The following is a 12,037-nucleotide window of genomic DNA, read 5'->3' as shown; positions in this document are numbered from 1 at the left end:
GCTTTGAGCAATGTCTGGAGACGTAATATACGATCATCAAAAACAAATAACACCACCGTTCAAGTAAACGGCTTCATTTACATTTTGTTTATTGCTTGTTTTTTTTAGGGTTGGGAAGGTCTGGCTCTTAAATTGACTGCCATCGATGGTGGTAGATGTCCAATCCGTTTTGACTGGAAGGGTCTACCGCCGTCATTGGTTCTAAAATATGTATTCATGTGAATAGAACGAGTTACGAGTAAATCCTCACATCAGAAACTTTGCTCATTCTCTGTCCAAAAATATTAAAACTCTGTTGCCATCAATCGTGCTGAAACATAAATGAATAAACGTCCACCCCAGAAACTTTAACTTCCCCCGTAATTGTCAAAAGGACGTCTATCGCCGTCAAATAATAATAATAATAATAATAATAATCGGACATTAGTCATCATCATTGACTTGACAAAAGCCTAATTGTCATCATACCCAGAAACTGCGTATTAATTCTTACTGAACATACACTCGACCTAAAAACGACTTAATTCTTCTTTAAAATCCAGTCATTTTTCCTCAAGATTTTTTGTTTTGCGTGCGATGTGCCAAAATGGAACAGCATGGTTTTAAACTGTCAGTTCCAATAAACATCCTTATTAAGACAGATGTGAACCAAGGCAAAAAAAGTAATGTTTCTTCTGCCTTCTTCATCCTCTCACCTACGCTCAGTAACCGTCAAGTAATTTTTACATCTCTTTTTGTATTTTTTTTGGTTCTCAGAAGTGTGTTTATGCCCCCTCCAAAGGTAGTAGAGGAAGGAGACTTTGTTGTGTCAAAAGGTGTTACAAATAGAGTTGCGGGATGTTAGACTTGACGGCTACGATTCGGGGATTGCATTGTTTGATATTTACCTTCACCCGAGAGGCTGCGTTTTGCTTGTACTACTTTGTTTGTTTGTCTAGCTTTAGTTCATTCAATTTTGGGGGGTGGTGGGTAAGAATATATTCTCTGCAGGCAGCGTGTGGGCATGACAGATTTGAAATTTACTCTGCAATTTTTGGAGGAATAGCGTGTGGAGGCAATCATGCTGATGGTGACTTTTGGTTCATATGTGAAAAGGAGAACTTTGCATTTTCTGGCGTTAATGCCATTTCATAGTTTTGGTGAAAATAACATGACCTTTTGTGAAATAATGGGAAGTGTCATTTCTTTTAATGTAATGTTGAACGATGACTGATGTGGAAAAGGCAAAGATAGGGTCTTGTTTTTGAATTTATCTATGGGAAGTTTTTGGTGAAGCAAAAATAAGTTTTGGTGAAAGAGTTTGTAAATGTTTTGTGACCATGTTCAAAAGGAAATGGAATTAATGTGTGATGTTGAATGTGTCAGTGGGATTTAGTAGGAGTTTTTTGGGGGTCAAAAATTGTAACTTTGAAAGAAAATTGCATATGTTTTGAATGTAAAGTGTGAATTGAGGGAATGACATCAATGCTATTTATTTTGAGATTTTTGGTAAAAAATGTTTTGTGAATACGTTCAAATATGAGCATGTGAATTGAAGCTAACATTAGGAGGAATATAATGTAGGATGTTTGATGTGTTAATTGGGTTTATTGGAATTTTTTGGTCAAAAATATTCGGTCTTTGGCAAAGAAACTAAATTATTTTGTCAAAAAATTCAAATAGCAATTTGGCAAAATAATCTAACATGAATTGTATGTAATATATGTCTGTTATATAAAAAGAATTCAATAGGAGGATTTGTGAGTCAAAAATGTCAGATTATGTATTTATATTCCAAGTTGAATTTAATGAAACATGAATAGAAATAATGACACATGAAGCCACTGACATAATTAGGATTTTCCAGCTTTAAAACTTTGTTAGAATTGTGGCAAACATACACAAAAGTATCAATGGCAAAACTAACACTCAATGTCCCAAATCATGCCTTCATTCCCTCAATTATCCTTTTTTTTCTCCCTCCCACTCAAAAGAAAGCCTCCCCACATTGTTGGCGACAATTTCCCTGTTCTACAAAAACAAAAAACAAACAAAAAAAAATGTCCCACTTGTGTTAGCTGTCCAACATATCCGAGTTGGCATTATAGCACGGCCACACTCAATGCCATATGCTGAGCAAGATCTGATGCGTGTTATTATACAGCTTGTCTCTTATCATTTGCGGAGCCACAAAATGTAAACTACACAGACAAGTGCGAAGAGGTGGAGAGCTGTGACATGCTTGGGGTTGTGACATATTCCGTTACTTGGCCGTGCCGCCTTGCCATATGCTCAGACCATGACTGCTGAGTCGGCTAAGTCCGGTTAATCATCACATTTGTACAAATACAGTGTTTGGAAATCATGGCGTAATCTTCTGGTTTTATTATTTGTGGAGATGAGGGGGATCTTTGCCTGGTTTTGAAGTTTGTGTAATGGCTAGCGGAAGTGAGCTTCTGAGCCGTAAACATCGTCTTAAAGATTAATAGTCAATTCTCGTAAGTCGTAAAGTACGACTTTGCACGTTTTTATGAGTGCTACATGACTGAAAATGTGCAAATTCAGTCACCTATTTCTCTTTCTATTCCACTGACGGTAATAGATGTGGGCCGGACCAGTTCATTTTTAGCCTAAAAAGTTAACTTTGTTGCTGAAGTGAAATAGTCAGTTCTTGCTCATTTTTGGTCCAGTTCTGCCTTAGATATCTGTCATGTATTTATTTTTTAAATCCAATCTATGTAGTTGCAACAGCTGTTATGTTTTGTTTTACAATTTTAAAACCGTGTTGGCCATCTGTTTTGTTCTTTCCAGGTTGTGTGGTAGAACTAATTACTGGTTTATCCTCATATTTGCTGTAGAAACCAGATGAGGTGTCAGTCATTACTACACAAAGAGAGCACTTGTGTATTATGATTGTTAGTGACAATTGAGAGAAATTTTGAAAGCCTATCTGCTCTTGTACTTCATACCCCAAAACCATCTTGGTCTTGGGATTGTTTCAATTTTGCTCTTGTTTTTGACTCCTAAAAGTCTTGATCTTGACCTCATCCCAGTGATTTGTGGTTGTGGGGAATTCTTGATCTGGATTTGATTCTTGAAACACTCAATCTAGCTATTCATTTCAGTCTTGATTTCTCACTCCCAAAAGTCTTAATCATGGCACAAACTCGGTGATTCCTGATTCTGGACAAATATTGTTCTACTAGTGTTGAACTTGATCCCCCAAAATTCAGTCTTGGTATTAATCTTGAGTTCCCAAAGTCTTGATCCTGACTTCACCTCAGTAATTTCAGCCTAGTCTCGGTCATGGTCTTCTGCACAGAACTACATGTCCACCAATGACTTTCCACACGACCCGTCTCGCTGTCCTCACTGTTTCCATTTATCATTTCCCCGTCCCGCGTCACTCTCGCCCGCCGTCTCTCCGTATGGCGGAAAAGCGACGAATTGACTGACTGTCTGTCAATCTGCGGGAAATGAGCCCGCTAATGTCGCAGACTTGACTTGTTCCATATTCATCCGCGAGCTTGTGAATCACTCCGACGATAGAAGCTGTCGAGTGCACCCCGCCACATCTGCCCGCCTTCCAAAAGTCAAACGGAGCGCAAAATGAGTGCTGAATATAAATCCATTTCCTGTCTCTTTCGGGTCTTCATCAGTCCATCTGAAAGCTTTTTCCTCCTGTCTCCGGTTTTGACTCCTCCTTATCCCCTTTAATCATTACCCATTGTACTTATTCGCCCTCTGTCTGAGAAAAAGGCCTATTATGAAAAGGTATCAAAAAGACAGCGAGACAAAGCTCGCTCCTGCTGGCAGCTAAACTGACAGGTAAAGCGTCTGGCAGTCGTTAGCTTTGGCTGAAGGTTTTGAGGTATAAATATTCCACAAGGCAATGCAGAGGCTAGGTGCGGTAAACTCACTGGACCCGGATGGATGGATGACTGATCCCAGTCCAAGTCTTTTGCCATTAATGGTGGCCAGTGGGTCTGCGAAAAAGTACCGTATTTTCACGACTATAAGGCGCACTTAAAAGTCTTACATTTTCTCCAAAATAGACATGGCGCCTTATAATCCAGTGCGCCTTATATATGGACAAATATTAAAATTGTTATCACGATAAAATAAAATAAATCAGTCGATAGGGTACACCATCCTTTAATACTAATCTATTTTATTGACATTTCCTTAAGCGCAGCACCATTTAGTGGATGCATAACGTAACCCCAGCCTCTTTTGTAGACCCGTATAATGCGGTGCGGTAGACCAGTGTAATGTGGAGCGGTGCGCCTTACAATGCGGTGCGCCTTATATTTGGAAAAAAAAAACATTAAAATGTGTCAATCATTGAGGGTGCGCCTTATAATGCGGTGCGCCTTATAGTTGTGAAGATACGGTACTGTTTTTTATTTTTATTTTAAATCAGTTAAATTTCCATGAGGTTAAAGGTCGGCGGTCAAAAAAGGATTTTTTTATCTGTACCTGCTTCCCAGGATATAAAATAAACGTCATCACGAATTTCATCCAAGTTGAAAGAAAACATGACGACTTCAATTGAAGCATAAGAGAAAAAAAACCTGTGAGCTAGATAAGCTAGTGCACTTAGCATTTCAGTGTCAAGTGAAGGTGTCTCAGAAGCTTTAATAATGAATTTTGCAGCAGGCAACAAACACAAACCTATTCATTTGCTAATTAATCATACACTTGAAATGAGTTGTATTTGTCCATCGATTGTTCGCCCCTTCGCATCAAATTTTACCCTTCGCAATCTCCTCCGGGACATAAAGAAAGGGTTCCCCGCTCGATTGTAATTTCATCTCTTTTTCAGCATTGATCTTTCTACACCTTGTGAGGAGGCTGATATGGATGTGGACATTGATTTGGAAAAAAACAGGGTCACAAAAATCTCGCCTCAACACGACTTGAGGTGTTTATCAGATTCCTTTGTCCACTTTCCGCACATGGGCCCCCGTTTCTTACATCTTGCGCTCAAAGAACGTCTCAAGAAAATGAAAGCGGCCTTTTTTTGGCATGGCTGACAGTTGTCTTGCCAGCTGTTTAGGCCTTCTGCGCGAGGAACCCCAAATAGCCCGAAGTGGTGTTTTTAGTGACTTTTCGCAGAACATGTAACGAGCCAGTGCTGAAATTGAAATTAGCCGAAAGTCAAGAAATAGACGCAAACGGTCACGACTGATTTGGATTCCTGTTGTTTTTCTGATATGAAAATACTCGAGTGAACCCGAAGCTTGCTGATGAAATCTTGGCTGTGATGCACGCAAGGCAGCTGCCAGATTTCGGCTCTCTGTTTTTTACTTTGAAGCTTTCGTTGAAGCATTAGGCTTCCTTGCTTTTGGCAGTTACCTGCATTTTTATCCTCTGGCAGCGCTGCGATGTTATTTTCAAAACAAGGGCAAAGATAGACAAAGGAAATATTGCTAAAAAGTAGGCGCTAATGATATGAGGAGAGGGCGATCTCTATTTTTACGGAAATAGATGTAAATGATAACGTCTTAGGGTCAGACAGTGATTTATGAATAAACCCATACCCTAGAAACTATTACTTTCAATACTTGAATTATCCCATCAAAAATATATGAATGAAAAATAATTAGAAAAATATTTGTAAAAATTATATATTTTTTAAGGAATTCCAAAATAATATATATATTTTTAACTACATTACTGCTAATGATTGTCATCCCTGTCAATGACAATCGATTAATTATCAATAAAGTCTCACCTCAGTAACTTTCACTATCATAGCTGATTCATATTTCATTTTGCTTGAAAATAAATCTAAAATATTACATCTGAATCTAGTTTTTATTCACAAAATATGGATGAATTTGATTTTTTAGAAATTCACTGCCATCGGAGTTGATCGCTGTCAATGGCAGTTACTGAGTGAACTGTTTTCATGGCTATATTATACCAAGTAAGCTATAAATAATATTCTCCATTTGACCCTGAGGCTATTCAAGACTTTTCTCCATTACAGCCGTCTCGTGGGATTAAAGGTGAGCGTAATTGCAGTAACTAGCAAACACTGGTGGAGTATCACACACGGTGGAGCAGAAATGAACAACCTTGAGGGTCAAGGAAGTGGGCTTCCACAGCCCACCAAGTTTGACACCGAGGTTAGGGACATGCACAGCAGAGGGGCAGTCTATCTGTTTTGGTTCTGCCAGCAATTCCCTTATTTTCCCTCCCACTTCCATCTTAAGCACCTGACCTTTTCTCCATCATGCCTCCCCTGCCTCTTGAGCCCCCTCACTGGGAAGGAAGGAGGAAATGAGGAAGGGGGTGGGGGCGGGGGTACTAGACGCATAAAAAAGCCACCAGGCAAGACCGCAAATAAATACGTTGCAGTCGGAAAGCCAGCTTGGGAGAATGGGGAAAAAAAAACTGAAAAACAAAGTGCTGACTGCTATTATTTTTGATTGCATGTTGAACAAATACATACTATAATCTGACATCCTAATACTAGACGGCATTCCTGTGTATATATAGGGTATCTAAAAATATTTCATTTTCAGGGATACACATGTATTTCTCTTTAAATTATTTTTTTTAAAATGAATTCACTGAATAACAATTTTTCCACATAATAGTCAATTTAAATATCTGATGTTTGCAAGGGCATTTCCAAAAACATCATGGAAAATGTAGCTCATTATGAAAGTAAAGTTTTCCATTTAAATGTCAATATGAATGAATAATGTCATCAATTGAAAAAAAAAGAATATGTTTGAAATGTTTATTATTACATCCAAATTGCACCCTCTTCAATCAAATGTATTATATTGTATTCCAGATCCATTTTTATCCCAACTCAAACACTGCAAAGAAATTCCATACATGACATGTTTGCCATGTCATTTAAAGACTCTTCAGCCTTTTTGTGGTGAGTGTGCATAAATGATATCATTGATAAGAGAAGTACGTGCATCTGTGACCTTGAACAAGTGCATATATTCAGCTTGCAAGATCATGTATTGATTCCTCAGACTCCCTAATCAATTATTTCACAAGACTATGGATTTACTCAAAGCTCCATTAGGAAGTCCAATGGCAAACAAGATAAAAAATAGGGCAGCAAAACGAATCGGAATGGACCATACAAATGGGATGAGACGCTCTATATCATTTGCTCTGTAAATAGTAGGGCTGTCACAATTAATCGAATTCATTGATTATCAAATTATTCAACAGCCATTTTTGACTTTAAAAAATGCCCAAACAGTAAATGTTCTTTAATGAAAAAAAAAACCCTAAAAAAACACTATTATATTTAGTGTTTTGTATCCCAAAATTGTTATTTAAAATAACATGTAATTAAAACATGTTCATTTTTTTATTTTAAATACATGTTAAATTGAAAAAAGTTCCCCCCTCAAAAAATGTATTTATCCTATTTTTAAGTTTTTGTTTTTATTCACTCATACAATTCATATGGAAGGAAAAAGTAAATATATGATTTCTGTGGTCTTCAATGAAAGCAGGCTAACTAATTAGCATATTTACCACATTTTAACATGAAACAATTACAATCTGACCTAATATTCATGTTATTATATTCATATAATATTAAGATTCATGCCCTTTACTCATGTTTTTTTTATGATCCACTGCAATTCCCAGCTAAAATGTTAAAGCCAGATTAATATTACAGTAAAAATTGTATTTTACCATGTGCCGATGAGCCGATTAATCGCAAAAATAAACGTTTGTGCTAGCGCTCCTCAAAACAGCCCTGAAAACAAGATTACTCTGTCATGACAATGTGGTATATTTCATTACTGAATTGAATTCAGACAGTATTTACGTTCACTCAACTTTGTAATCTTTCCGATGGCGATAAACAAAGGATGCTTTTAGTGTATAATTATGTCCCACTTGCCAGTAGTGTTCTGGGAAAGGCTTTAGAGAGAAGAAGTCCAGACCTTCTGCCTGTCAGTCGTCCGCTGAAAGCCATTACGACTTTAAGAGGGGCTACAAACGTCACGCTCATTTTGTCATGCCGTCCATCTGTCCGTCTCTACGGTCAACGGCGATAACCACCAGAGGCTCCAACAATTACTCGGATGATCATAGAGGCCGCTGAATACATTTCATCCTCTTCGCTTGTAAGTGAAGCCTCTGGGGTGACCCGCTAATTATTTTTCAATCCATGAAATCCATGGCAGCATTTGCTGCCATAATGACTTGACATTTGGAATTGAAGAAATCGTGTTTTTCTGGCTTTTCACAAAGATCTATGAGTGGATTTCTTTCTTTTTTTTATTTTTATTGACGTATGGGTGCTTTCTATTGGTTTCCTGGCTGTGTAGTATTGACGGATGGTGATACCATGCTTTTTGAAAAAAAATACTTTTTACACTCTTTTAAGACCAAATGAATGCATAGTCACTTGAATGTGATTTTAGTGTACGTAAAAAGCACACCAACATGTTGGCGTATCTCAAATGGTAACATCTGGCCTAGACGTAACAAGACATGTCTTAAAAACCTTTTCCAACTATCAGCAAAGCATCCTTATTGTAGCAAAAGTATGAAAATGATAGGAAAATGATGCATATATTTACATGATGTGAACCTGCACAATTCATAGTATTCCTCAAAACCAAAGAGAGAGCCATACTAAAGACGTTTGGTCCCCGGACGTTTGGTAGAACGGACGTTTGGTCGCCAGGTTGTTACTGTTGAAACCAGCTCTCAGAATTATAACCATGAGAGAGAGAGAGTGAGTTTATTATCTAAATATCTAATATCAAAATATCAACAGTAAACTCTGTCATAATTTGACAGCGAGCGAACCCGGTGACCAAACGTCCGTTCTACCAAACGTCCGTTCCACCAAACGTCCGGTCGACCAAATGCCCGGTCCACCAAATGTCCGGTCCACCAAACGTCCGGTCGACCAAACGTCCGGGGACCAAACGTCCGGGGACCAAACGTCTTTCGACGAAATGTCCGGTCACGCTAACTAGTCGCTTCCACATTTTCATATTTACTGTTGTACCTTTTCTTTACTTTGGTGAAATATGGGTGACAATTGGCTGTGCCGCAATCATCTTTTCTGATGCTAAGCTGGCATCAATTAGATCTTGTTTGATCTGGTACCACATCGCCGAGCTGGCCAAGCGGTGCGCCATTGGTGGTACCGGTGGGGCGTGGCGCGCCTCTCAGCGACTCCCTAATTACCCCGCTTAATTAGGTCTAATCCTGGGCTTGAAAATGAGCTGCTCACTCAACCAGGTGTGCCAGACACCAGAGTCTCATTTATTTACTCGCCGGCCAGCTCTTTCTCAATGTCATGAGTAATGATCTATTGTCCTACCTGACATTGTGAGTAAATAGCTAACAACTCCAGCGTTTTTTGAAAAACTTGTTTCAAGACAAAATACTTCCGGTAAGATTGTAAAATGCGACTTTCATTTGTCAAGTGTCTTCACGCATTTCTTTCAAGATTTATATATGCCCTGTCCACTCAGTAACTCTCCGTGACTACTTGGCTTTGCAATTTATAGTCATTTAGCATGTACATCTAAGTATATTTAATTATTATTTTTTGGTGTACTGTCTTCCCCATGTCTGATATTTCCGCCTGTTCAATGTACGTCAATGAAAAGTAGTGCATTTTTAGTAAATGAACATTTTAAAATAATCAAATGCTAATTTATTCTACATGGTATATGTAAAAATGATTGGATTGCTGTAGTCTCAGGAATTTTAATTTAGTTTTAGTCAACAAAAACTTGAAACTCACAAAAGTTTTAGTCCACAAACTTGGGCAAAAATTCAAAACGGTTTTACGTCAACGAAAACTAGTGCATTTTTAGTCAATGAACATTTTAAAATAATCAAATGCTAATTTATTATACATGGTATATGTACAAATGATTGGATTGCAGTAGTCTCATGAATTTTAATGTAGTTTTAGTCAACAAAAACTGGAAAACGGACAAAAGTTTTAGTCCACAAACTTGGGCAAAAATTCAAAATGGTTTTAATTGAGGAAAACTCATGACTTTTAATTGATGAAAACAGCACAATGTTTTCAATCCAATTTTAGTCAGAATTTTGGGTGTTTTATTTCTACAATTAGCCTATGCCATTAGTTAAACTGGCCCCCCTCCTAGTCCAAATGGATTGGTTGTCCATCACAAATGTACACTGGCTCTATGTCCACCATTCATGGCAACATAAGCCTCAATATACAGCTTGCAAGATTTTCAAAAGGGGTACTAAAGCCGCACGAGATACTAGCGGTGTAAGCAATAGACGTAGCCAAGCCATGTCAAAGGTTGCGCGAGGGTCAAGAATGGGAAGCACGGATTAGAGTAGGATTGTGTACGCGGCAGAACCCTTCAATTGCGAGGCTGGAAAAAATGATTCACCTTGAAATAACTCCCTGATGGATTTGTACAGTGCACGCCTGTGATCAGACGACCTTCTTTTAAGCGCACTTTTCGACCCATTTTTTTTCCCAGACGGACCGGCCAAGGGCGATTGGTGCTCACCCTGTTGATTAGTCATTTATGTGGCGACACGTTCACTTTAGACCAAACTCGTCTTGCTGTTTTAGCAGTTTTTATACTTTTGAAACTTTCTAAAGTTTGCTTTATTTTCTGATTTCCGCACGTGATGTGAAGTAGGTGGAAAATATTTCTTTGCAAGGACATGTAGGTTTTGCAAGAAAGTAGTGCGAAGGTAATACTTTCCCATATGATGCAGTCTTGCTTAAATATCGGCGCAATTATGTTGGGTCGAAGATGAATGCGTCGGAATTATTTGCAAAATTAATCAAATTGAATTAGATTATAGCTGTGAACAAAGATGTTGCTTTGCAAACAATGGAGACATTTTGATTTGATATGATGCTAAGGAACACACTTTATTTAAATGTTTGGCAATGCTCTTTATCACTAGAAATGCAGGCCCTATCACATAGTATATTTAACACATTGAATAATGCAGTTTATACTACAGATGGTTTAATGCATGTGTGACTAACACTTCCTATTGCACATTTGATTTATTTTGCATGTGTGAATCAGTACAGACAGATGGGAAGTTGATTCTGTCAAAAAACATTATTGGTAAATTCCAACAACTTGGGTAGGCGTGGTTAGATAAAAGACTCTAGTCTTAACTATTGTATTTCATTTGAAATCATTGTATTTAATTTTAAAATGTTGTATTTAATTTTAAACGTTGTATTTAATTTTAAAATGTTGTATTTAATTTTAAAATATTGTATTTAAAATAAACTAGTTTCAGCTGCAGTCTCAAGAAACAAAACCTAATTAAATTGGGTCAACTTGTACTTGATATTCTTTGACAATTTTGCCAGTCAACCCAAGTTCCATCAGTAAAAAAATACTTCTTTTTTTGTACATATAGTTTAAAAACAAACAAACAAACAAAACCCCAAAACAAGGATGCGATTGACTGGCGTGTCGCCCGCCTACTTCCCAAAGTTGGCTGAGATAGGCTCCAGCACCCCTGCACTGCTGATTCCGCCATTTTGGTGTGGTATTGTTACCGATGTGAGTACATATTGGTATAATCCTGTTAAAGAATTAGATCACACTGTGTTATGGAGAGAAATGCACAATGTGGGTGGAAAAGTGAAATAAAAAACAAAATCCAGATGGAGAATCGGGAAAGTGTTAATTAGGTGTGGGAGTTATTGTGTATCGGCGAGGAAAGTGTAGCGAGAATAAACAAAATAGAAGCTGGAGAAGCAGCATTGTATTTATTATCAGGGGCTAAGCCTCGTCGGAAGGTGGAATAAGAATTGAAGCCATGTGATTTCTTAAGGGAGCCATGTGGTTGCCTGCCATTGAAGGGAGAAGATGGGTCAGAGTGATTAGCGGCAAGGGGAGGGCTTACAGGAATCCCTTGACCTTGACAGGTAGCCATTAGAACAAAACTAATTACCGGCCGACGACCTCAGAGATGGAAGTCTCGGGCCTGGCGTGGTGGTCCGCTCTCGCGCACGAGTACTCCTCTTGGCGTGCCAGCGCCGCGTACGTGTACTGGCATCTTCCTTCCG

General features: G+C 38.2%; 1 protein-coding gene across 6 annotated transcripts in view; it reads left to right on the top strand.

The window, feature by feature from the left end:
• Positions 1 to 12,037, top strand: part of LOC144066816 (uncharacterized) — a 127,235-nt gene that overhangs the window by 48,318 nt on the left and 66,880 nt on the right. For 4 of the 6 annotated variants that reach the window (XR_013297728.1, XR_013297729.1, XM_077590171.1 and 1 more), the window contains exon 4: positions 6,791 to 6,880. The exons of the other annotated variants lie outside the window; for them this stretch is intronic. Coding sequence is in view for 2 of the 4 variants with exons in the window: in XM_077590171.1 (XP_077446297.1) it covers positions 6,791 to 6,880 (90 nt within the window). In the remaining 2 variants the exon portion in view is untranslated. The remainder of the gene's footprint in view (positions 1 to 6,790; positions 6,881 to 12,037) is intronic. 6 annotated transcript variants of the gene reach the window in all.

This window comes from Stigmatopora argus, chromosome 21 (assembly GCF_051989625.1).
Source record: "Stigmatopora argus isolate UIUO_Sarg chromosome 21, RoL_Sarg_1.0, whole genome shotgun sequence".
Lineage (NCBI taxonomy): Eukaryota > Metazoa > Chordata > Actinopteri > Syngnathiformes > Syngnathidae > Stigmatopora > Stigmatopora argus.
The sequence above is the reverse complement of the archived record's forward strand: the minus strand, read 5'-3'. Positions and strand labels throughout refer to the sequence as shown.